Source organism: Epinephelus lanceolatus, chromosome 23, assembly GCF_041903045.1.
Source record: "Epinephelus lanceolatus isolate andai-2023 chromosome 23, ASM4190304v1, whole genome shotgun sequence".
Classification (NCBI taxonomy): Eukaryota; Metazoa; Chordata; class Actinopteri; order Perciformes; family Serranidae; genus Epinephelus; species Epinephelus lanceolatus.
In genome coordinates, this window is record NC_135756.1 from 22,271,628 (window position 1) to 22,299,122 (window position 27,495).

The following is a 27,495-nucleotide window of genomic DNA, read 5'->3' on the forward strand; positions in this document are numbered from 1 at the left end:
ATGAACAAGACCCTGAGATACTTGAACTCCCTCTCTTGGGGCAGTAACACTCCCCCAACCTAGAGGGCGCAATCCACCAGTTTCCAGCAGAGAACCATGGCCTCAGATTTGGAAGTGCTGACTCTCATCCCAAACGCTTCACACTGGGCTGCAAACCGCCGCAGTGCATGCTGGAGGTCACGGTGTGATGAAGCCAACAGAACCACATCATCTGCAAAAAGCAGATGCAATTCTGAGGTTCCCAAACTGGACCCCTTTCTCCCATATCCCAAACACCATTGGTGATGCAGGCGCTGTGCTGGACTGTTGTGGTGAAGAGGAAGCTGAGCTGGAAGGCGAAGCTTTCTATTTACTGGTCCATCTACGTCCCACCCCTCACCTATGGTCATGAGCTCTGGGTAGTGACCGAAAGAATGAGATCGCGGATGGAAGCGATCAAAATGAGTTTCCTCCGTGGGGTGGCTGGGCTCAGCCTTAGAGATAAGGTGAGGAGTCCACAGGGAGCTCAGAGTAGAGCCACTGCTCCCTCGCGTTGAAAGGGATCAGTTGAGGTGGTGTGGGCATCTGAGCATGATGCCTCCTGGGCACCTCCTGTCGGAGGTGTTTCAGGCATATCTAACTGGTAGGAGGCCCCGGGGCAGACCCAGAACACACTGGAGGGATTGCATGTCTCATCTGGCCTGGGAACCCCTCAGGATCCCCCTTGAGGAGCTGGAAAGCATTGCTGGGGAGAGGGACGTGTGGGTTGCTTTTGACCTGCTGCCCCTGCGACACGGCTTCGGATAAGCGGATGAAAGATGATGGATTGAATGTGACTAGTAACATTTTATGCATGTAGTTGTACATTCATATCCGTCTTTTGCACACACCACACCCATGCATGTTCAGAGGAGTGGTAGGTTAGTTATATTGTTTGTTTGGAGGTTGAGTGCCTTGCTCAAGGGAACCGCAGGATTGCCCAGGATGTGAAATGGCACCTCTCCAGCTGCCACCAGTCACTCCTTTTTTGGTTTATATGGGGCAACCCTTTGATTCCCAAGCCAAGTCCCCACAGATTGAGCTACTGCTGTGCCCAGAAGTAGTCGGTGAAATAAAAGTATAATGCTAAATGATGTAATGATGATCTCCATGCTGAAATCAGAGTGAAAGGACAGATAGTATCACTTAATGTTCTTGCCTTCTCTTCCTGGTGATAAGATGGTTCACAGAGTCCAGCAGAGTCCTGACAGCCAGTGAGTTTACTCAGCTGCTACGATAGTAAATACTGTGTGTTTTAGCTGTAGGTGGGCAGACATATAGTGTATGTGGTGTACATGGGGGTGCTGACTGTCTGATTCTATATATGATTGCTTGGTGTCTCCCAATCAAACATAATATATGTGGCCTATTTTAGTATGAATGTATTAATCAGAGCACTCGCATAAGGAGGTAGCACTAGCAGAGCACAGTGTGATATGTTCTGTCTGTCAGTTGATCTCCCTCCGCTCTGTTTCAGTACTATGGACAGCGCCAAACCTACACACCCACTCCAGGGGCCTAAACTGCCTGTTTCAGTCCCTCCATCAGCCAAATCCCTGGGAATTATGCATGACCATGACCAATTTTGTCCAATCACCACAACTTTAACAAAAATTTTTCTTTTTAAAACTGGTAAAACCTCATTTTATTGTAGAGCTGTGGGCAGCGTATTTATTCCCTCAACCCCTCTTCCTCTGTGTTCATCTTAATCTCCTGAAACCCATTTTGGGTTTACTTAACCTTATACTTCATTCTACTTAACTTAGACCTGTTGTCCTCATTTGTGAACACTTTTTTGTGCTAGTGGTAGTAAGAGCACCATACACTAATCCATGTAAAAACAAGATGGCAGCCATCTCTGTCAAGTCAGTCTGCAGCTGATCCCAACACAGAAGTGGACCACGTCCAAAACCTGATCACATTTTATGGTTGACACTTGTTTATTTATGATTAATGATTAATGTTTGTTGTTTGATATAACAACAAATGTGACCAATTTTAGCAACTGTAACAAGCTAAGACACTGTTAATTAGGAAGTACTCATTGGAAGACATTCCAACAGACAACGTTAAGTTTTTTTTACACATATCGGGTCCTACTGATTCCAAATAGACTTTCCAAACAAAGGTTTGGGTCTCTGGGAGGATATAACTACGGCTGTAGGACCAGAGTTCTGTGCCTGGGACACAGTCACTCATATACATACACAGTGACAGGAGTTGAGCCGTTGACATTAGACAAACGGCATTTGACGTTACTGCTGTGGGGCTTCTGTTGAAGCACCAAAATATGACGAGTGGGGATGAGATCATGTTGTACTGTGCTAGCTCGTGCATGAGTAGAGCAAATCGTTACATGAATGGCAATCACTCCCACATTTTTTGGACAATTGGACAATATTTTGGAGAAAGATACGTTTAGCTAAGGTTTTAAAGATGTGAAATACCTACTGATTTCAAGGTTCTGTACTTTGGTGCAATAAGGGAGAAGGTGATAGATAAAAAAGATTAGTATCTGTGTAAAATATTGTTGTTGCCAGCAAGAAAGCGATTACAAAGAACTGGTACAAATCTGAGCCTCCAAGCCTTAAACAATGGATGGACATAATCAAGGAAATCTTTATAATGGAAAAGATGACTTTCTCTGAGGTCCAGACGAGCAATATTCCTCAGAAAATGGGAGAAATAGACCTTCTTTATTTCAGAAGACATGGACGCAGCTTCACCATGAATGCCTGGACAATAAAAGGACATTTAACACGTGGACTTATAAATACTTACCATAAAACATCAATTATAAGCTTAGTCCCAATTAAACGCCCAGTCCCTTTTACAAGCTTTTTTTTAAATAGAAGTTCTTCGGGTGTATAAAACCGAGTTGTTGGCTACCTCAAATTATGTGTCCATTCCTTGATTACCCTGTAAGTTATTCATATTCCTTTAGTCCATTACAATCTTCAGATCAAAAGAATCAATCAATTAATCCAAGCTGTGAGTATTGTTTTAACAGGATAAAGTGGTGGTGTGTTGGTATGCCGGATGCTGTAGTACCGTAACTCATTCTCTCTCTGATGTGCTGTCTGTTGGAGCTAAATCAAATGAATTAAAGAAAGGCCTGTCCCATACAGACGCCTGTCCCAGATATAGACCTGTTTATTTCAGTGATTTAAGCAAATAATAGCCTGGGCTATTAATTGAAGTTTAACGGTAACTGGTGTGCCCCCACACAGTGTTCTCTATGGTGTTAATGGTTTGTCTAAACATTTAAGAAATACTTTAAATAAACTCTTTTTGAAAAGAGAGAAGAGCAACTCATGGACACGGCCCTTTTGCGCTGTGTCGAACAGCATCAACAGCTGATCGGCAGTGATTAGCTTTTACTGCCCGCCATCCCACATCATCAATAGAATCTAATTCTGTGGGAAGCACTGAATACTCATTATAAAACACTCTGAATCAGTGACAGGATCATAACTATTTTTGAAATTTTCCACTTGCCCCCACATTTTCATTGCAAAAATAAACCCACATATAAACATTGCAACTTGCATCGCAGTTTTTTAGGAAAGCTGCAGAGGAATTAGGCATTTCAGGTCGCAGCAATCCCCAAAAACAGCCTGACTCCTGACAGTAATGTTTCTATCTTAGCCAGAACTGAATATGTTCTGATTAGTCTCATCTAGCTCAGTGGATTCAAACTGCGTTCAGAGACATAAAAAGCCACCCATGAGTTTGTCTTATTACCAAGTAGAAAAACTAAGTATCTGTCCTTTAACCCTCCCACTCATCACCTGGCCCGAGCTGTACCTTTGTTAAGAAACTGTGCAGTAAAAAGATAACAAATATCACTTGTCAGCAGTCTTTAAAGTAACTCTGATGAGTTTGTGTGGGTCACCGTGTTGCAGAATAAGCAGCGAGGAAAAGCAACAGTGACGAACAGAGAACAAAAGAGCTCTCCACTCCTCTGCTCTCCCGTAGGTTTAAAGCAGCTTCTTAATAATTGAGCGAGTAGAGTTGTGCGATGGCAGATCTATCATGATTCCCCCTGCGCCTGTCACAAGCCCTGCATGGATAGATGGATATTGAACCAGCCTTTTTTCCACACAGTATTTTTTCGGAGGGCACAGGCAGGCCAGCCGAATTATTTCACCATTTTAAAATGTGATAATGAATTTTGGTCGGCGCATGAGTTGGCTCAGACTGAGGAAGAAAATCCCCACACGCCAGATAAGACAGGATGTGCAAAAAAAAAGGGATACAGTATTTAAATGTGTAATTTGTGTGTATATTTAGTTCAAAGGCAGTTTTTTTTCACAATGGTGTATCTTCAATGTGTTATGGAGCTATTATAAAATGCATATCGCAGTGTGTGTATATGTGTGTGTGTGTCCAGAAAAATTGTCCAACTCTGCTGCAGAATAATAAGATAGAAAATGCAAAATGTGTGTGCATAGTTTTCTGTGTGGTGGTGTGTATTTCTGCCTGTTTCCCTGAGGCCACCAAGATCCCTCATTTCTCTCTCTGTCTCACACAACCACACACACACACACACACACACGTTCACACACACTTGCCTCTCTACTCGTGTCCCTCAGGACTAACTACCCACCACTTTTGGGTCAAACTGGCAATAGCGGCTGATTCTTGCATAACATTTGTTTAAACATACAAGCAGTAATAGCTGCAGCGAGCTGTCGTCTACAGAGCCAGGAGATAACTTCTGTGCACAAAATGAGAAGCTAAATATCCTTAAACTTTCTGCTGTGTTACTTTTCATGTCATGACGGACAGCGTGTCTGCAGGGAAAGATGTTGAACTGCTGAATAATAGAAATCTCAGTTGGAAAATCAGATGGAGTTTGAAAATGAATGCGCCTCTGTGCTGTGTCCTCCTCTCAACCTCAGGTACCTCTGCTGGTGTGATCTGATTCAGGGTTACATAACCAGGCAGGCAGCGACCTATTAACACCTCTCAAACCAAAATGAAACAAAAATTGCCTTGATTAATCCTCCAATTGCTTTCTCTGTTATGCCCTGTATTTGTCTGCCTTTGTATAATATTCTTGCTTTGGTCATCAGGCTGCAGAAATGGACACAAACAACATGGCAAACTGACAGGCCACCTCCTGAGCTCTATTGATCGATTCCTGTGATGTGATTAGTTTCAAACTGGAGAGATGGTTTTGTTGACACACTGAAGCTTTCAGAAAAAGACAGCAACTTCCCTCTTTGCTATTCAAGTGGACCTGACATCCTTTGTTTTTCACAACATCAGGTGCCATCTCTTTTCAGCATTAAAGAAGAGTTTAGGGAAAGCACCACATATTTACATCTTTCGATATTCGGTAGATATAAGTAATTATGATAAATAATATGTAATGCCTTTTGTGGCTTCAGAGGGAGCTGTGTGAAGTCTGATAAATTGACTCGTGATGTCCTGTGAATTAGTAGCCTACAGGGCTGCTACCAAGTCCCTTCTTTATGTCTCTTTTGCATTTTTACACAGAACCGAACAACAGCAGCATCAAGCCGCTCCAGGATATGATTTTAAATAGCATATCGGCACCAGGGAGCAAAAAGAGGTGATGGGTGTGACAATGGCATTAACGTTGCATAAACAGTCATTTACCTTCTTTGCTATATGGTGGCTGATCTTGTCCTTTGCTCAAAAGGTAAGGAGCTCCCGAATCTCATTGCTTTTGCAATTTGTGGACAATTTTGGCCACTGTTGTTCTTCTCTGAGTTAGCTGCTAACTGCTATTAGCTGCTCTTTAAATCTCCTGCAGCGGGTCCCATGTGGTCAAAAAGTCACACCTGTCCTGTTCATGGTCCCGTCCTGCCAGCTGTCCTGTTTATACAGACACCGTTTCAGTGCTGTTACTACTTCTCAAAGGCGAGACAACTCTGTCCTCCTGTTCCATAATCAGGACGTATACAGGCGAGGCAGCATAATGGCGCAATATTCCTGCCTTGAACAGACAGTTTAAAGGGGCCAGTGTCAGTTACGAATGAAGCAGTGCTTAATGTGTAAAGCAGGAGGTGCAGAGGCTGCCAAAGTACCTGGCGCACAGACACACCTAGGCACTGCTGTGATGAAACTAAACAAGGGTGACATAAGAAACGCTAAAATAAAGCATCATTGCATCCTCTGACATGACAGTGAAGTCTAGTAAATAAACACTGTATGCCCACAACGATGGGCATTATAACTGACCACAGTCATTTTACCACACAGCATAAACACCCACTAGCTGACAGGCTTACAGTAATAGGCTGTGCCAAAAATATTATACACATATCATGCCTGCAGTGATGGGACTTATAAGTTTTCATTATCCATAATCATTTCACCATCACAAACACCCACTCAGTGCTTAGCTGTGGGGCTGTTGTTTTTAACCATTCATTGATAAGAGGATGGGATGCTTTATTGTCATTGCATGTTAAATGCAACACAATTTGGTCAGGCAGCAATCCACTCCACTCAGCAGCATACTGTGTACGTTTTACCAGTTGGGGAAAGGAAAAATCCGGAATGATTGGGCCACGATCAGAGCTAACTGTAGCTGTACAGATCTGACATTGTGAAGCAGAGTCCTGAACATCAGGTGTTGATCAAGAGAAAAGATTGTACAAAGATTTCCAAACCTGGTGTGCATGCTAATTTGAAATTTTGGTGAATCTTGCAGTGGGTCTAAGTAATACTTTCCAGCCACAATTACGGGGCCGTGCCAATTTGTTGTGTATTTATTGTGTATTTATTTATATCAGTCAGTGTGTGTGTGTGTGTGTGTGTGTGTGTGTTTTAGACTCATTCATCTATCTATCAATCCATCCATCCGTCTGTCTAGTGCTCAGCTCCTGGCAACCGCTGGCCCCGCAGTGCCCTTAGATAAACACAGCTGCTCCCCTGCATCTGCAGACGCTGACAAGATTTGATCAGCTCCACTTAAAATGCTGTTTCTCCCTAACGCGACAGGTCCAGAGTGATTCTCATTTCTCCAGGAAAGAATCAATCAAAAAGATCCCTGCTCTTCAAAAAAACATTGCTTCTCCATCGCAACAGGACACACACACATTCATAAGTTTCTCATGTACACTCTCTGTGACTTTCTTACCTCAAGGTGACACAAGAATTACTCCTCTTACAGGTACTGCACTTGACAGACTCTTCTTCAGCTGATTTGATTTTCTTCCTCTCAACATACCATGCCTCCACTTGATGTCAGAGTGGTCCAATAGATATTGTGGGCTAACAAAGACTCAAAGAGTGCAGAAAGAAAGGCTTCCTCAAGTACTTCAGTGTGCTGAAAAATAATACAGGAGAAAACACCAGCAGGGCTCCTTATCTCTGGAAAGCACAGGCTATTTATGGGACGCTGGAGAACTGTAGTTCATGGTGCTATAACCTCACTTTGGTTCAGTAAAAATATATTTGAAAGAAATCTTTACTGTCACAGACTGTAGAGCCTGTAAAAATTACATAAGTGGCCAGTCTGAACATGGAGATGTTCTGGTTAGTCCGCCTGTAGTCATAATCCAGCTCAACTGTCTGGGCTTTAAAGCAGCATTTTATTTTTATGTAAATAACATACTGAAGATTTTAGGCTGAGAACAGCTTTCAGTCTTAATAACTGAGTCACTGCAGATTCAACCTGTTTCTTCTGGGTTTTTAAATAAGTGGCAGTCACCATAAAGAAGCATTCAGTGAATGTAGAGTCTGTAGGCAAACCCTGGAGATCTTGCCTCCGGAAGAAGAGCGGAAGAGCCCTGGTTTCCGGTTGTAGGCTGTTTGTAGTCCGCGTGTTATTGACCAATCACGTTTGAGCCGCCTGCAGTTGTTGCCAGGTTAAACGGTCCGTGCGGTGAACTAACGAGGCCGTCACTGCAAACTCTGAATCCATCGCAATGGTTCAGCATATTTACTTATATATAAACGGAAGTCGGAAACGGAAATTCGCCTCCTCCGCCCAAATCAAACCGGAATGCCACAAAATCAGGGGTCTGCCCCCAGAGGCTGTATCGCCGTCTGCCGGAAGTCAGATGCCGAATACAGCCAATGGGTTCAGAGAATGTCATGAACATAATAGAAAAATAATGATTTTGGCATAATGACTTCACTGAAAGTGTCTTCAGTAAGATTAAAGTGTTGTTCAGCTTTCAGATTTGAAGATTTTAGGGCTGATGGCACAATGACATCAGTTTGTTAGCTTGAGGTAAACACTACTCCTCACCACAGGGCTGTAGGCTACATAGGAGTCTTAAAATGTCGTCTTGTTGTGTTATTGGGAGCCAGAATAGAAGGAGTCATGGTTTAAAACTTATATTCTATCGTAACAGCCACTGCCCATCAACAAAAACAAAGGCAGCTATAGTTAAATGCAATAAGACGAAAGGACTGGACAGAGGCGATCATCAAACATGCTTACTATCAGGTTAGGGAAAAAAGTATTTCCTGTTGTAGGGATGAATAATGTTATGTGTATTAAGGGTTATCATGTCCACCTCATCAGAAACTGGGGAGGTATTAAGAGGAATATTAGATTTCTCTGTAATGCTAACTTTTTGGCGCATTAGCTAATGTTAGTTTCGATAGCAAAACAAACTGGAGGAAACCATTCAAGTGTCGTCCTCCTTTGTAAGATTGGCGTAATCAGCCACAAAGCTTCCTGTGACATCAACCATCCACTGATCTGTGTGGCTTTTTAGTAGTCCTGTAACATTATCCCCACCACTCACAGTCTATACTGACTCTACCAGTAGAGGCTGACCCCTAATGGCAGGTTATGGTCACTACATATATATACACAATACATCCTCAATACAGCGTCTCCATATTCATAGAAAGAGAGGCATATTTTTAACGCTATTAAAAATCATACCAATCGGAATTTCTACATACTTTAGAATACTGTAAAACCGTGATTCTGCCCAAGCCTAATTACTGTATACCACTCCCATATCTGTCAGTTAAATATGAAACTATAGGTTGCATTTATGCAGTGTCAGAAAAATGGAAATACAGTAAAAGCTCCCGTCAGTTATACTTTTGAGCATTTACACATTATTTTAAGATGGTTACCCCTGCTTGCCTTGAAATTATTAGTCCATAGGACACATGGATACAACCAGGAGATGGTTAGCTTAGTTTAGCTTAGCTTAGCTTAGCATAAAGACTTAAGACTGAATATGGGGAAACTAGCTCGGCTCTGTCCAAAGGTAACAAAGTTTTTTTTTTTGGGCCCTAGCAATGTTATGGTGATGACAATAGACTACAGGAAGTCACTGTTTCCGTCACATAACCCCCTGTTGTTTTTACACTCTATTAACCGCCCATAAACCTTTGGACAAAACCAAATTAGCTATTTTATTGTGCTTTCATTCTTAAAGCTAATCTAAGATAACTGTCTCCTGGCAGTAACTTCTTATTTAGCGTACAGCCTTCTCATCTAACTCTCGGCAAGAAAGCAAATTACCAAAATGTCAGAGTCTTACGTTAACATGACTGTAGTTTTGCAATTAAAGCTTCGCCTAGTGTAGCTTTAAGGAAAGATTGAGCTTGATTACATGATGGCTTTTTAGTTATAACATTAACATTTTAGAAACAGCAGTTTCTTTGTAATTTGGTTGCATGTGCTTCCATAAACACCTGTCGCAGTGACGGACCTAATCTCTGTTCTCCATTAGTCCTGACCCTCTGTTCTGATCTTGTCAGTGTAGAGAGCGAGATGTTGTGATCCTGCTCTGATGAGGAAGCAGAGGAGAGGTGAGATACGAGAGGAGAGGGGAGGTATGGTGAAGGAATAATTAGAGGGGAGATGGTGGTTGAGGCAGGAGGGCTGCAGATTGCCTGTTCAGGCTTCGGTCCTTGATTGCAGCTCTCCTGGTTATGTAAGTGAAGCCCGCTTCCAGCCACTTACTCCCTGAGGACACGGTGATTGCATGGATAGAGAGAGCTATCCTCTTATAGACTTTCTTCAGTCTGAATAATTCCTCCTGTGCTTCCATCCACTGCTTCATTGGGCCTCTTTGTTTTCTTGATTGGCCATTGTTCAGCCCCAGTTTTCTCCTGTATATTGACCAGTGGATAGATATACGTTACTGATTTGCGAAGGATTTACAAATTAATCTCTAATTGTAAATCCTGTGGATGGATGCTTGCCACTACTCCTGGAAAGCGAGACGCCTCTCTTCTTGCTGTATATTTCATTAAGCCGACTGACTGGCAGCGGCACATGTGCAAAGCATGAATAAAAAGAAACATCTGACAGGACCAATGGTGCTAAACGGCAGCTCTAATTGGCCGTGGGGGTTGTGTTGTGGAGAAGTTGCGGTGTTTCCCGAAAGCAGGTAGCAGAGGAAAAGAACTAATTGGAGATTCCTCCAGTGAATATCAAAGAGAAAGAAGAAGAAGAGGGACCTCGTTCTTATTAAAAACACACCCCAGGCATCCCCTGCTCACTGTACAAACAAACTGTGGTCTCATGGTCTTAGTGTGAGGCGATCGGTGTTTGCTGGATTGAATGGTGGTAAGATGTGAAATCAAAGGGGATCCACGCAGGTAGCGATGGCGGAGGGATGATCACAGAGCTTGTGTGGGTAGATTGACATAAATAAAGAGAGTCGTGCCTTTGTAGTGAGCTTTGTGTGTGTGTGTTGTGCTGTCTACGTCTAGGTTTTGTGTGTTTTTCCAATCACACTCAGTGCTCATCTCTCAGAAGAGCTGGTATTTTTAACTTGTCCTGTTTATGCATCGACACCTGAATGCATCGCGCCTGAAGTTTTAAGCTAATAGTGGTATTGCAGTATAGACTGAATGTAATGAGGCAGATATAGCTGGAAAGATTCAGTGTGGAATACTGACGTGCAATTACTGCAGTGCCGTGAGACTTAATCACTGTGCTTGTGGCTCACTGGTTGCTCGCTGACTTGTTTTTCATTGCCATCCTTCTTCAGTATCTCATCTGATTAAATTACAGCTGTGTGGTGTTCAGTGGAGGAAATGAAGCTGTGTGTTTTGTGAGATTGTGCATGTATGTGAGCATGTATGAGTGAGCATCAATGTGTCTACTTGCATTTGTATTTTTGCAGAAAACCTACAGTGTAAACCCCAAAGGGAGCAAGAGGAGAGAAGATATTGTGTCTGTATGACTGATTGTATCTGAATGTGTTTATGTGTTTGGCCGAGTGAATTCAGCTCTTCTTCAGGCGCCCACCAGCTCTCCACTCTCTTGATAGTTGACTTCAGACCATGAATCCTGATTTCCCTGTCGGCTAATCAGATAACAGTCCTCTGCTCTGGTCTCGAGGGATCTACCAATCACGCTCCACCATGTTAGCGCCATGGAAATGGCTCAGCCCATAAACGCATCACTTCCTCTTCACCGTCTGCGGTTACAGCTCAGCTTCACATTTAACCTTGACTTTGAAAGCTGAAACTGAAACGAACAGTAGCTTATTGACAAAAACCCAAAGTACATATAATTTAATTAATTAATAAAAACAAACTCCAAGCTCGACTCCTCTCCTCACCATGGATGCACACAAGAGAAGTCTGTAGCTGCTGCTGTTTCGTGTGTGACAAAGAATGGATGACGAGAGACTTGTTGTTGAGGTTGAGAAATACTATATTACTTAGCGCATTCACTCAGCCCTCCTTGCCCCGCTCTCTCTCTGTTTATCAGACTACAAATTAGGTGTCTACCCCATGGCCTTTTCACCTCACTCCCCACCACTGTGGATTTCTTTGCTGGGACAAGAGCTGACAGCAGTTCTTGAAATGGACCATCGGTCAGCGGCTGTAGCAGATAGAATTCGCTGGGTCTAACCTGTGTAACAGCAGCAACAGAAAGTTTGCTGACTTGGGGTCTGTCTCCAGAGCTGCTGCCCATTCTCATATGGAAGAGATTGTCTGTAGCTGTGGGAAGTGAGGCAGGACACACTGTGATTTGAGGCTCTAGCTAATGTTAGCTACATAAATGTGAACTTGAAGCCACACCTGTGAGCCTTTGGTTCTGGTTGGCAGAAGGCTAAATGATCAGCAACATTTTCTCTCCATCTCTCTACGTTTTTTTTTTGATCAGTCTATCTTCATTTTTTGTTTTTTGCAGTGTAGGCAGTCGTTGCCAATGCTGAAATAGCAATTTTCTCTGCAAGGACTCTGCGCCATTTAAGGCCAAGTCAGGCTTTCACTGGCCAATAGGAATGCCCTGGCTCTGCTTGGCCAAAGTCACAACTTGAATTGAAATATATTCAAAGTTTATTATGGAATTTTGGCCCATTAGCACCAAAATAAAACAGTATCAATAGAAAGATCCTACATTCCCCATAATGCACTTGGAAAGTATCTTATATCAGACAGCCCCTACCTGAGAAGATCCCATATCTTTGAAACTCATCCCAAATTGTTACACGGAATTTTTCTAAACAATTTCAAGCCTCAATCCCAGTCCAAGAGAACCCTAATGACATCACTATGACATCATCAGGGTTATATTTTCTGACTATAGCGCTTCCTTTAGAGCTACAGATGACCTGTTTTTACTAACTTCGTTATCCACCTATAAGGGATAAAGCCAAAAAATATTAACTTCTGAGGAAGGGTCACAATAGTAAATCTTATATTTACAGTATCTTTTTAGTCTTATGTTGTTTATCTTTAACTTTAGCACACTCAAACTGGAGTGTGGATTTTTTCACTACTGTACAAACATGTGGAGTGGGTGGGTTGTAACATACGGTATATGGTGGCTGTTAATGATGTTATTATCATATACGCTTTAACAGCGTCTGGGCTGCTGTGAATTTATTTTAATCACTCTCTGATGCAGCACTAATTACATTATAGGTGCAGAAAATAAGCACATCCCTGGATGCAAGTGCTGCATAATTTAACTTAAAGCTGTGATGTGATTCAGATACTTGGTCAGAAGTTTTCCGTCACAGAGACTCAGTCAAGGAATAGCTTCTTATTTATTTCCTATAGTGACACTGGATTATATAATAAGCCTACATTCCTTCAAAGGCATTTCATTGTCTAGTGGGAATTTCTCCCTGTTCTTGAATCCATGCTAATTTTGAGCTACTTTTCTGTGTGGTATCAGAGAAATAAACTTTCTTGGAACAGATAATATAATTGAATAAAGTGTGTTAAATCATGTAGCTGTTAGTAAAGTCAGAGTTGTTGTCAGTGTAAGAGGCTCAGTTTGAAGTCATTGTAGGTGGTGTTGTTGTCGGTAATAAAGATTCAGTTGTGTATGACTGAGTAAATAGAGATGAAGCTGAGTTCATGTAAAGCTCTGTGACACAAAACCTGATGGCCCTAGATATGACTGACGTATTTCCATTTAGAGATTTCTAGCTGAATAACATAAACCTTAATAAAATATACAGAGCCTGTTTATGTGGGACTCAGGAGAAGGTGTTAAATTGAGACTTAACTTATGTATTTGTCTGCTTCAGAGCGTGTTGTGAAAATTTTTTAAAAAGACTGAGCGGCAGCTTCTGCAGCGAAAATGCATACAAATCGGTGAAAGTTAAAAAGCCTCTTTCAGCACTTCAGAATTGAAAGGAATCAAAGACGATAATGTCCCCCTGAGAAGTCGGCCACAGAAAAGGAAGGCTCGAGTGTGTTTTTGTGTCAGCGGGAGCCTCCTTTACAGAGTCTGGTCGGCTTGTCAAACTGCTAAAGGAGATGTTCACTGGTCCAGAGTCCTCCCACACACAGCTGCTCCCAAATAATCAGCCTGTGCGTGTCATTTCATATGTGCAGGCTCATGCATCCTTGTTTATGATATGTTTATATGTGCTTGTGTTTGCACAGTCACTTGTGTATCCTGGCACACGGCCGTACCTGTGTGTGTTCCTTTCCTGTGTGTGTTCAGGCTTGTTTGTCTGATCTCTTGGCACCGTGTGCATCTCCCTCTTCATCCGACAGCTCCATGCCTGTCCAGCCGCACTCTCATCCTATTAAGACTTCTCCTCCCAAAGGAGCCGCTTGCATGTGTGTGTGTGTGTGTGTGTGTGCGCGCGCGCGTTGGAGATCACAGTCTGGGCTCTGTTGCTGAGCCAAGTGGGACTCAACGAGGCTAAAGCCTGGCGTCAAATATTTGTTTCATCCCAAACTGAGATATTCACCATCTGAAAAATAAATAAAAAGGCAGCTACTGTGCTATGCTGATCCTCAAGAGAGAGATTTCTTTTTGCACTTTCTCCAGCACCACCACAGGGAGGTCAGGAGTCAAAGTAACACAGCAGCATCCCTGGAGCTGACAAAGCCTCAGTGTCTTGTGCAAGGAAATGTCAGCAAGGCAGATGGTTGCTGTCACAGAAGCTTGAACCTCGGTGTTCCAATTTGAGAACAGTATGACTCCTGGTTGGTTTTCAGTTTAGTTTTGGTTATTCTTTCTTTTGGACGTTGAGTTACCTGCCGGTTTCGGATATTTTTTATCAGCTTCATTAAAGCTTGCTCTGTGTTTGAATCCTCAATCTGCTTCCTGCTCTGCGTTTGGGTTCTTCCTGACCTGATTCCTGACATTGATAGCTTCAAACTTAAGTTGTGAACGACCCACAAGCACTCTGACAACCGCAAAAGGATGCCAATAATCCACAGAAGAGAATATAAGAAAAATATATTCACAATGTCTGGCAACACTCATTGCATCTGTTTATGTAAACCACAGTATTGATAACTACTGATGACATGTCAGGGTCCCATTTCATGGAAGATTTCAACCACGACTCCTTATAACTCAAAGGGACAAGGTGGCACTCGAAAACGAGGGGTAGTGGTAAGAATAAGAAGTGGAAGTGGGCTGAAATCTGCACACCAGTGCCTCTAAATTAACACTTCATATCGTGTTTGTTTAATCTCTACAGAAGCCAAAGTGTAAAAACACAAAGTTGTGGATTTATTGGCGGGTAAGTGCTTGAATCTCACATTAGCATCGTATTTAAAGTACAGACACAAGAGTTGAATTGATATTCTCTTCTAACACTCAGCAAGACAGTGAACTTCCCTTTACTGGTTGTCTTGTTCTTCCAAGACTGTTTGTAGTTTTATAGCAAAAATGTCTTTATTCTTGTACTGCAAAGGATCCGACAGGTCTTGTACCCACTGAGCTTTATTAAAGTTCAAATGAAAAATTAAACTGAACCACGACTAAACTTTGACAGACACGCAGTCACACATTCAGAAGCTGGTTAAATCACAAAGAAGAAATCATTCAAGAAGTTTCAAAGTCACACACAGCAACTTGGCCCATCAAGACATTAAAATATCAAAAAAAATATTAGCACATTTTGAAACTCAGAAATCAGAAGTGTTGTATGAAAGCTTTGATGCAACACCAATCCTTGTTAGCATCAAGGGTTTTGTTCCTCTCGGTGGGTGGCTGATTTTGGAATGAATCTCTATTAATGTCTCTGCAATTTTTGCAGTAGTCATGCTGAGTTTGAAATTAATTTCTGCTGTGCCTTTGCTTGTGTCTCCAGATGGCCCTGTGATCTGGCGGATGCTGACCTACCCCCCGACTCGGAGAGCCCTCCTGGTGGGCTGTGGTCTTCAGATGTTCCAGCAGCTTTCAGGAATCAACACGGTCATGTGAGTGAATCATTTACTCTAGTTTTACATCAATCGTCAAGTGCGGAATTATTATCTGGCTTGGGCCAGGAGAACAGACTTGTCAAGACTGTACAGAGTCTGCAATGTCAGCATACAATAGGGTGTTGTGGTTGAGGTATGGAGCTGTTCAGGATTCAAAGGCCCATCAGTTCTAACCCATGCCTATCTTAGAAAGCAGTTGGAAAGAGATACTGATTGAGGTCACATTCATAACAAGCAAGTCTGCAGAAGTCTTACATTTACTGTTTTAGTTTAGTTCACTTTGCTGTGTAAGGGGAAAACTCAAACTCTGGATTGCACAGAGAAACCACACCAAGTCTAACTGGAAATGTTCAGGAGTGAGAAAGGTGTTATGGGTAAAGGAGACAGAAGCAGGCTGACATCAGACTCTCTGTAAGATTGTATTCAGTTATCCACAGAGCAACTGCCTGCACTGTAGATCATATATTGTTATTTAGTCTGATGTCAGACAGCCAGGGAATGGGAATTAGCCCTTCCTGAGTCCCGTCTGTTTTCACTTCGTGCTCCATTAACAGCTGAGCAAAACTGAAACACAGCAGAACCCTTTCAACTTTCCCCTTTCCCGTTTTACTTTGGAAACCAGTGGATTGTCCTGCTCTGGTTTGGGAGAGAGTTACTGCCTCAAGTGTCTCGGGGTCTTGTTCACGAGTGAGGGTAGAATTGAGCGTGAGATGGATTAGCGGTTTGGTGCGGCATCAGCAGTGATGCGGGTGCTGCGCCGGACCGTTGTGGTGAAGAGGGAGCTGAGCCAGAAGGCAAAGCTTTCGATTTACTGGTCCATCTATGTCCCAACCCTCACCTATGGTCATGACCTCTGGGTAGTGACTGAATGAGATCATGGATACAAGCGGCTGAAATGAGTTTCCTCTGTGGGGCATCTGGGCTCAGCCTTAGAGATAAGGTAAGGAGCTTAGAATAGAGCCACTGTCAGTTGAGGTGGTTCCGGCATCTGATCAGGATGCCTCCTGGGCGCCTCCCGTTGGAGGTGTTCGGGCATGTTCAACTGGTAGGAGGCCCCGAGGCAGACCTAGAGCACGATGGAGGAATTACATTCCTCATCTGGCTTGGGAGCGCTTCAGGCTTCCCCAGGAGGAGCTGGAAAGCATTGCTGGGGAGAGGGATGTCTGGGGTGCTTTGCTTGGCCTGCTGTCCCCCCGACCTGGCCCTTGATAAGCTGATAAAAATGGATGGATGGATTCCTGTAATGTGGATATAATAACCAAGTGGGTAAAGGCAAATAATAGAAAAGCAAGAACAGACGTTAAGTTCAGAAAATGACAACACTTTACTGTAATGCAGCCTTTGCAACCAGGAAAAGATGATGTTACGATATTACACTAACCAAAATCTAAGAGGATATATGAATATAATATCCATATACTGCTGCACCCTACTTGTTCATAAAAGTTAACATCGTGAATCTATCCTTCCATCACATACTGTAGTCCTTGTTAGCATGTTCTTGAAGCCATATTACCTGACCCTCAGAAACTGTCCAATAAACACTGCGGCACCTGGCTAAATAGAACCAGCATCGCCATCTTTCTTTTTATCAAGCTTGTCCGACCCAGCAACAGTAACTAAGGGGGGGCAGGACTTAGGATCAGTCAATTGTTGAACAGATTGCTCACCTTGGAGGATGGGGGACTAGCAAAATTTCTATGGAGGTACCAGTGAATTGTTTTGCTTACAAATCTGTTTCTTCCTACTATAATTCAGACCAAAGAAAACACAGTGATAGTCAAAGTCATGTCATTTTCAGACAGACAATAAAGTCTGTAAAAATGCAGCCCACTCATTCCTTTACAATGAGCCCAGCACAGACGTTTGCTCAACTTCTGCCACCAACATAACATAAACTACTTTTTTCACCCATCAGTGAGATGATGTATAAAATGATAGCTTTACCCGGTTGTAAAATTTTGTCTGATTATAAACTGCAGAATGTAGTTTTTAGCATCTCATAAGCCTAAAAATTGATGGTTCTTCTGCTCAAATCCGCCGTCCTGGATTGTTTATCATCGCTTCACTTGTACCTGAAGCAGCAACCCAGCCCTTTGCAAGTGCACTTGTATTTCAACATACTTAACATTACAAAGAAATTATACGTGCGCCACTTGAGGCTGTGTGACAGCTATCTTCATCACAGAGTCTGTCCTGTTACTGCATCATGTCGCCATTGAAAAGGAAAGTTCAAGTGTGTTTTTATCTCTTTGACCCTCAGGGTTAACCAAAACAAAGGATGATACATGACACTGTGTGTCACCAGCTGTCCCTTTCAACACAAGACAGATCTAGACAGATGTATTTGGTTTAGCAGCACAGTATTAAATCATAAAACATTTCTTTCATCTTTCATAACACATAATACACCGGGGACCGGTAGCCTCATTGCATCAGAGCCCACTTGTCTGCGAAGGGACGGACCACCTTTCCTCTTTTATTCTTTTTATCTTTCCATCTGAGGAGATTGTGTCATCTTTCTCTGTCTCACCTCCCCTTTGAGATGAACTATATTACAGGCTCTGTAAACAATCTGTGGATATGTGCTGTTGCCTAGCAACCGTCAGAGGTGAGAGCAATAGGATAAGTGCATGCTTGCATGGCTGTGTGTGTGTGTGTGTGTGTTTGCATGCACGTGTGGTTTAAATGTGACACTTTTGACTTGGGGGTCTGCACATGTGCACCTGTGTGATTTGCATGTGTGAAGTGTGCTCGCGCGCGCGTGTGTGTGTGTGTGTGTGTGTGTGTGTGTGTGGATGTTTGTATGTGCGAGGTTGTATCTTGAGATTTGAAGTGCAGCTGTGGTTAGCAGAGGTGACACGCTGGATCTGTCACAAATCTCAGTAAATAGTGGTTTCTGTCTCTCCCACTATGTGAACGCCACTCTTAGTGTAGATTCATCTTCATCTGCTGCTGCCAACGCTGAGAACAGCAGAGGGGACAAACTAAATCTGTCACAGCTCTGTCCTTATCCGCCTTTCAGTCTCTCTGACCTGTGTGTCTGCCAGTTTCTCTGAAAAGGTCTGCCTGCCTGTTTATCTGTGTCAACACTGACCCATTTACACCGAGCATTAATACGTGTTGGATCAAGATGGTGTCTCGATTGTGTTGTGTTTACACCTGGCATTAAAATGTGTCTCAGGTCTACAAATCGAAATCTGCCTGCCCTTTCATTCGCAGAAACACCCACTGTGGCTTCCTTTGGCGATAATTACATCCTTCAAAACTGACATTAAAGACTCATCCTGCTGTGAATCGATTTTTGACAATAATGTCTCAGTTTGAGTTGTTTGCTTTGCACCATTTCCTTGTTTTATATATCTCATGTGGAAAATGTTTGTCAGAATAACAGTTAATTGTTAAAGAGACTGTCCACATACGCAAGTCTAATTAAATCAGTCAGATAACAAATACTACTGAAAGCAGTGATAAATATAAAAGTTATATCTTGACAGGTGCAACACAATTAACAGGAAAGTGTACAAGTACGGTATTAACATGCCCACACATTACTGATGCTGTGTTCCTGTCATACCAGAGTGGCCTACTTGTTACTAGTTTTTATAACAATAAGATAAGCTGGAGAAAAAAGTGGATATATCGATATCGGTATTGGTTAAAGTCAAATGAGTTAATACGTATCGGCATATCAGGTATCAGCAGACTATCATTTATCCCTACTATCTGTAATGCTGGCCTTTTGCCAAACGACTTTTCAATCGATTACACATCACAGACAAATGTTCAAAGTCGGAATAAAATCATGAATTTTTGCAAGAGTTGTGGCACACTCCTTTGATTGCAATCATCTGGTGTAATGTGGGTATAAAACTCAGTCTGCGCTGTCTAAGGTCAGTTGTTTTTTTCTCGTGTTAGCATTACACCAGTGCTAGCATCCCTGCACTGGCTACCTATGAAATACAGGATTGATTTAAGGTTCTTCTGTTTGTTTTTAAAGCCATACATGGGCCAGCACCCCAGTTTATTGCTGAACTTTCTCTGCCCCTACTCCAATTACTGACCTCTTAGAACGCCCATGGGTAAGGGAGATCATGCCTTGTGGTAGCTCCTCCAAAGCTCTAGAATAGCCTTCCCTCCATTGACACTTATGAGACAAATCTAAAGACGTACATGTTTTCAATGGCCTTTGGTTGTTCGTAGTGGTTTTAGTATGTTATATACTTTTTTACATATGTAATTGTTCTTACCGGTTTTATTCTGTTTTATATTTGTGTGTCATTCTTTTATTTTGTACAGCACTTTGGTCAACTGTGGTTGTTTTTAAAAGTGCTTGATTTTATTTTATTTGATTTAACATTCCAATAAAATCAACAATGTTTAATACTGTTGTAAGTTTTTAGTCTTGTCCTATGCAAATAGTGAAGTCCAATGATGTGAACATTGTTAACAGCCAACAGCTGTGCTCTCTCCAGCACCGAACAGGAGGTGGCAAACTGGGCAGACAGACAGCACCATGACACTTTAGTCATGGTGCAAAAAAGTCCTTGTTCTCTTGTGGTGAAATAGGAGAGACTGGTGGAGTTGTGTAGTGTCAATTTTGGCATGTATCTGATCCATCAGTCAGCACTTTTTTTAGTTAGAAATCTTGATTTTTGAAACAGTTCTCTCAGTCCCACAATCTTCTCCCATTATAACATCATAATTAACCAACAGAGGCTTGTAGCAAAGTGAGGTGACAAAATCCATCATGTAAAGTTTGTACACAAATACAGTTTATCTTTACAGATTATATTGATGCTGAATGGACAAGAATACTGTCAACATATGACAACTTTTATCTTGTGTTTCTAGAGTTAAGTGTTTTGACGAATATGTAAGGGATTGTTAATATGTCGTATTTCATAAAGGGAGTTTAGTGTAATATCTTTCACCAAGAGCATTATCAGAAATAATCTCAAAAGGAATCTCACTGTAGTCTGCAAATAGTAATAGACAAGTAGTGTTCATGCAAGATTCCCAGTCTTTGCAAAGTCTTCATATTGTCTTTAGATGTGAGAGGCTGTCAGACTTTAGTCTTATTAATAAATAATTTTTTTTTGTGTTTGTGAGTCACTTGTGGTCCATTCAGAATGGACCTATGACCCGCTTTTTGACTGTGACCCACCAGCTGGGAACCACTGCTCGAGTGTTTGGTCGGCATAACTGTCACATGAAAAAAATCTGCAGTCAAACAATTGTCCTGAGTTGTTTTGTGAGGTTGATTGATCTGACATGACATGACCGGGTCATGAGGAGAAGTTCAGTCAGGGCAAAATAAGTGAAACACCCGTACAGACTGACCATGGATGTGAGGTTTAACAAGGAGGTGGTTTATAAAGTGAGATTCAGACTTCAGCCATACATTCAGACTTACTTCTGCTTAATTTCAGATGTAACTGGTGTGAATGAGTTGGTCAGCGTCAGCTAGTTACTTTTGAGCTTGTGTTTATTTTTATTCTCAAATTGTATTCAAGACACTGTACTCAAATATCTCAATATGTGTGATGTAAATTCAGAACTAAATTTTGTTTTGTTGCTGTCTGTGTACAGAACAACATTTAAAAATTTTGCTTCCAAAAACACCTTTTGGACGAATTATCATCACATCAGGTTTTAATGTGGAGTGCCAGAATGTGGATCAACAGAGTCTGGGCAGGTGCTAAGACAGGCTTGAGGCAGCAGACAGATGGGCCATATGAGCATCAGACAGTTAACGGCCAACACAAGGAACAGCAGATAAAAACTCAGACAATGTGAAAGTTGACCCAGGACACTAACAGGCAATGAGGTGTGGCTGTGGAGCCAGGCAGCAGGTCCAGCCTGGATACATGATGTGGACACGAACTCTAAACAGTCACAAATTTCCATACTAATTGTAAGCAGGTTTTGAGTATATCGTATGGTTTTTCCAGCATTGTTACTCATCACGTGTGCTTCTTACCTCTACTTTGCCAGCCTGTCTGTTTACCACCTGCCTTTTTGTTCCTGTGTGAAGCTGCCAGGCTATCCCTATTAGCCGGTGAGATATAAAGGAGGTCTGGGGGAGCCAGTAAATCAGCTGGGCTTAGAGACAAGCTCCGCTCTCCCTGTCCCCAGCTGCTTTCCCTGATTAAACCACCGGGCTGGCTCAGAGAAAGAAGGAAAAGGGCAGTGAGTGTAAGCTGGCAGACTGGCAAAAAAAAATTCAAACTGAGCTAGAAAGCACATATTGTCTGTCACTCTGCTCTAACAGTCTATTCTCTCAAGTTGGGAACTTGACAGGCGTGGATTGATGGTTCACAGATTTTTTTTTCTCTCCCTCTAAGTCAAATATGCTCACACAGAGTGGGCATTTGAGTTCATATCAACACATTGTCCCAGCTGAAGCATTGCCTTCAGTGAAGTAAAAGTTCCAACAAGAAATGAGCCCGTCTGGTCGTCAGCATGGGAATAAGGATGGTTGAAGCTGTAACTGAGCAGCCAATTCATCCAATAAGACATGACAAACTAACAAACCATTTGATGTAATTAGTTAATGAACAAATTTCCCTCAGGTCCGCACTCTCAGGTCTGACTCACAGAGATGTTTGTATATCTAAATTCCAGTCTGTCAAACATAATTGCAGATAATTGAGAGGACTCCCGACATGTCACACCGACTGTTTCCATGCACACCAATTTCCCACTGTTATTCAGAACATGACAATATTTTGGATTTGATACAGGCCATGTCAATAGCATACTCCATTTGGATATTTTGAATTATGCCATATTCAGAATGAAGCCTTTTTCAATTAAGACGTGGGATATGTTGGTATTATTCAGGTGCTAACTCAACTTGGTTCTTCTTGTTGCTGGAAAGTTAGTTGCAAATCTTGTGTCTGGCACACTAACTTCCTTGGTTCCAGGTTCCTGGTGTTGGCATGCAGGTTGTTTCCAAGGAGAAGGAGAGCAAGAGTCTGTGAACAAGTGACCCCTTTGACAGTTCAGGGGCAAGAGCATCTGAGGCGGTCGGCCGCTCAGGAGGAAGAGCAAAAGAGTCTTAGGAGCAGAACTTCTCCTACAGTTTGCTTGCTGACATCACAAAGTCACGTCACTGTAAAGTACTGTCCAATCAGGTTTTGAAGACAGGTCTCTCATTTGGGTCTGAGAATGGGGCATCCTGTGGAGATAAAACTTGTGGACCCAGAGACAAAAAACCTTCACATGTCCAGTTTGCCATAGGTGCAAAACTCCTTTAATGTAAAGAGGCAAAATGGCACAAGCGGCTCAGGCAACATGTTAGGGTGCGTAATCAAAGTCTGCACAGCTGCATGTATTGAATGGAATATTCATTTTTATCTACCATGTAAACAGCTTAGCAGCAACATTGTCTTTTTTGGAATAAGAGCAAAAACTGGAATATTCTGTGCATGTAAATGTCATCTCACAGGAGTTTGTTCAGTACAATCAAAACAGCAGTAAACACAGACAGCTCACTGTGCCTCACTGTCTGAGCCACGGATATATTATTAGATCTGGACACAGTGTTCAACCAGGATGCTCCAATGAACGTTCCAGTGAATGTGGAAACACTTGAAACGTCCAAATTCCAGTTTCAGTTTATGTCATAGATGCTGACTGTAGAAAACGAGTGCTGCACACACTGGCTCCTTATGCATTTCTTTTGTCAGCAAGCACATTGAGACACAGGTACACCGATCTGTTATATGGACCGCACCTTTGTTACACACCTGATGATGATAAGGTTGAGCAAATCACAGTCACATACAAGGTCACACAGCTGACAGTAGTTAGATAATCATGCCGCAGCATTAGGCTGAGCAAAGAACCAATTTTGAGGCCCTCAAAAAATCAATACCTTTAAGCCAAAGTGTTGTCAGGAGCTACAGCCAATCACGTGTCGTCAAAACAAATGACAACAGCCACTACATATTCTACCACATCTCAGTATGATACACATTTTTTTCACCATATTCAACACTGTTAAAATACAAACATATTAAACAAGTTACTTATAGATAGATAGCACAAGTTAAGGCATCAGCTCTAAATGAACATCATGAACAACTTTCACTATATATCCAATAATTAGACAAACATCAAAGAAAACACTAGTGTAGAAGATGTGAGTTTTATATTCAGGAGAGTGTTGCAAATACTGTATCTTCTCTATTGGTATTGAAGCACAAATGTATACTGTAAGCCTTACTGAATAAAAATGTATGTTTTCCCCACATCAAAATCATCAGAAGAACTTCGCCTGGGTCAAAAGTTCAGTACATTTTTTTTATTCTTGATCTTTCTTCGTAGTTCACACGTTTCTAATTGGGTGGCTCAGGTGCACGGACAGAGAGAGGGGCGACAGAGAGGCTGTCAGACTGTCAGAGAGAGGAAATTGTGACAGAGAGGCTGTAGGTTGAGCAGGGGTGTGATGGAGCCAGGCCACTTTCATGGGAGTGGCTTGAATCCAGTGGTCGCTCATTGCGCACTGAGATCCTTTCTTTTCTCTCCTTTACTGGAACTCAACATGACTGACATACAGCTCATACAAATTTAATCAGCTGAAGTTGATCAAGTTACTCTTTTCCAACATAATTAACAGCAGACTCACTCAAAGATGCTGGTTGGATGATCAGCGCTTGTTCAGCTGCACACTTGCTTACAAATTACACTTGGTGCAGGTCCACATCACATACTTGCATGCAAATGAGTTTCTTCAGTGGTGGCAATGTGCTGTCTAATCACATGTATTTATGCAGATGAGTTCAGATGAACTTCATCCAAACTCTTGGTTCAGCAATGATATTCCAGTAAACACACAACCACTGAATCTAATTATAAGCAATTAGCAGACATGTGGGTAAAACGGTTTTCTTTTTATGAGTTAAATATGTCACTGGGAGAGTGGGATGAAATATCGAGGGAACTCAGAACATGTCGCCACTTACTAAACACGTACAGGTGCATACAGGTATTTAAGCATATCTTGATTTTGCCAAGTAGAATGCCCATGGTGAAAAAGACAGTATTTTATATCAAATTAAGGTTACACTACATCAGAGAAGATGTGACCATTGATTAAAAGAAAAATTGGACTAAAGGCCCTTGCATGTCAAATCTGTATTTTCTGTATTTCATATTCTTCTATTCATTGCAGAAATTTGCAACATGAGACAAAATGTAAAGACACATTTCTGGAGTTCCTGTCACCATTCTCTGGCTGTAGGTGTCTTGCATTTCTCACTGTGGCTACCTGAAGGAGCTGAGCGGTCCCCCCTCTCCGTCTCCTTTCTCTCTCTGTCTCTCTCTGTGGGCCCTCATTACAACCTTCTCCCTGTCACCGTCATCCACCTGAATATTTCTGTCTGACCTGTTGAAAGTAAGCTATCTGAGTTATGAAACGATTCTGTGTGCCCTGTTCCTCTCTCTTGCTGCGGATATATGTGTCCCACAGCTTACGCCACATTTTCTTTGCGGTCAAACAACTGTTTAAAGGCAGGAAATCAAACCCCTTCCAAAAACGTTATTGAGGGATGAAAGCTTCAGAGTCTGAAAGTTTCAGAGCGAATTGACACTTTTCCCTTCAACAACAAGCACACGTGGTTGGGATTAGGTAACAAAAACACGTTGTTCGGTTTAGGGGGAAAAAAAACAGGGTTTGGATTTAGAATCTTACGGGACGCAAACATCTCTCTCTCTCGGGTGAAAGTCAGTGTTTGTTGGACCCATTCAACACCCCTCCTGCCTGCCCAAGTCTTACTTCCGCCGCCTTAACGTTCGTCCTTGTCCCTCTGCATTTCCCCCTGAAGCCGCAGGGCACCGTTAAACTATGATGACAACCAGCCGCTTATCACGCCAGCATTAAAGGACACCTATTTTCATTGGTTTCTGTCACTGCAAATCACTGGCAAAGCGCTGGATTTCGACAACTTCAGTGTGAGACTGGGTTCCTTCAGTAAATACGGGGTGAATGAAAATGGTTATAAGCTATACTCACGTTCACTTCTCCCATTGTAATGAATTTAGTCAGGGGTGTCACCGGTCTCCGAAAGAGGCAGGGCAGTGGCACAACCACATGACACAGATACAGGAAATTAATCTAAAGCAGGCCATCTGGGTTTATCAGTGGTCTCAGCTGTTAATAGCTGAATAATGTTAGCCATGTGATGCTAACAGTTAGCCCTGTCACTGTGTGTGTGACTCCGCCCCATGCACAGAGATCTGGTCCTGCAGTAATAGCCTCATGATAAACAAAGAGAGAGAGGAGCTGAGCTAATCAAGAGGTTGCACACAGCTCTTAAATGATATAAGAGATAAGCTGTTTAAGCAAGTCAAATTTTCAGTAAAGTTGTGGTGATTCACTGAGATTGGCTGAATTTGCGTTAATTGTTGCGATCAGCTTGGAGGGAGTGATTCAGGACCCCAGGAAGTGCACCAAGCTTTGGAAAGCCAGTGTTTGTAGTGGCCTAACAGTGGTGTTACCTTTTTCGGCGTCCGTCATGTGATGCCACTGGGTCCAGAAAAGACTTTCCCATTGACTTACACTGGGAAAGAGACATCAGTAAGTCAGTGTATAATCTTTTTTGAGTTTCACAACCCACACAAAATGACTCATTTCACCATCAGGATTTGATCCATTCAGTCTGATAACATCTGAAAAGTCTTGAAGAGCTGCAACATTTAATTATTTTATAACCATTCAGATTAACGGAGCGCTAAACTGAAAGTCAGCCACTCTGTGGCCACAATGATGCGGAAGCAGCGCCGATCATCTGAGTAATTTCATACTGTGGTAATAGAGCTTTTTGGCTTCATGCGCCATAGAGCAACTTTCATGGGAATGAACGGTGTCCTGCAGCCAATGCAGTATCCACATCTCTTCATACATCCATGGACTGATTAACAGTCAAGCTCAACCTACCACCTACTTAACCTAGTCCATGGTTGATTTATGTCTAAGGGCCTTATTGTCTGCTGCACATCAAAGGATCTTTTATGACCACAGACATGATCTGAGGTGAGTAACATGACAGGTACACATGGTCACACGCCTAACACATTTTTTCTTTTGTTACAGCAGGTCTATTTGAACTTATATGTCAGACACACTCTCTTTGTACTCTCTTGTTGTTATATGAATAACCTCCCTGCCCTCATGCATGCACTCACACTCATAAATTCACACACACACTCCAGTCAGCGAAGCCTGTGTGATGAGAAATGTATTTGTCAATAATACATCTCTCAGGAACCAAAGATGTGTCAGGCAGTGTGTCTGGTCTGCTTGTCTTTCTGCCCGAGTGAGTTGGTGTCCCTGAATGCCTTCCTGCCCGACTGCCTGCCAACAAATGAAGGGATAGATGTGTGTATAGATTACATACATGCATAGACAGACAGATGCATTCTTTGATAACACTTCTTTCTCTTCCTCTTTATCCACCTCTCCTCTCTGTTGTTGAGTCATAAACGCAGAAAAATGTGGTACAGCAGTGGGTCAAATTAGACATCACCCCTCCCCATTAGCCAGATTTGATTGAATTAGCCACATAATCTTGCATGCAAAGGTCACCATGGGCTGGTGGGGACTGCTGTGTGTTTGGACCTTGTCAGGGCGGGTCAGCAGACTGTGTTGACAAAGTGACGGGGGGAAGGAGAGGAAAGAGAGATGAAGAGAGATGAATTGAGCAGCAGAAGGGAGGAAAAAGATGGATAGGGTAAGACAGAGGAAAGAAGGAGAGGGCGGAGGGAGAAATGACATTGATGATGATGAGGCGGAGGAAGGTGTGGAGGGGGATCAAGGTAGATGACAGGCAGAAGGAGGGTGAGATAGATTTATAAGGGGAGGCAGAA

General features: G+C 42.4%; 1 protein-coding gene across 2 annotated transcripts in view; it reads left to right on the forward strand.

The window, feature by feature from the left end:
• Positions 1-27,495, forward strand: part of LOC117249380 (proton myo-inositol cotransporter-like) — a 111,932-nt gene that overhangs the window by 47,414 nt on the left and 37,023 nt on the right. For both annotated transcript variants that reach the window (XM_033615001.2, XM_033615002.2), the window contains one exon: positions 15,510-15,618. In XM_033615001.2, coding sequence (XP_033470892.1) covers positions 15,510-15,618 — 109 coding nt within the window. The remainder of the gene's footprint in view (positions 1-15,509; positions 15,619-27,495) is intronic.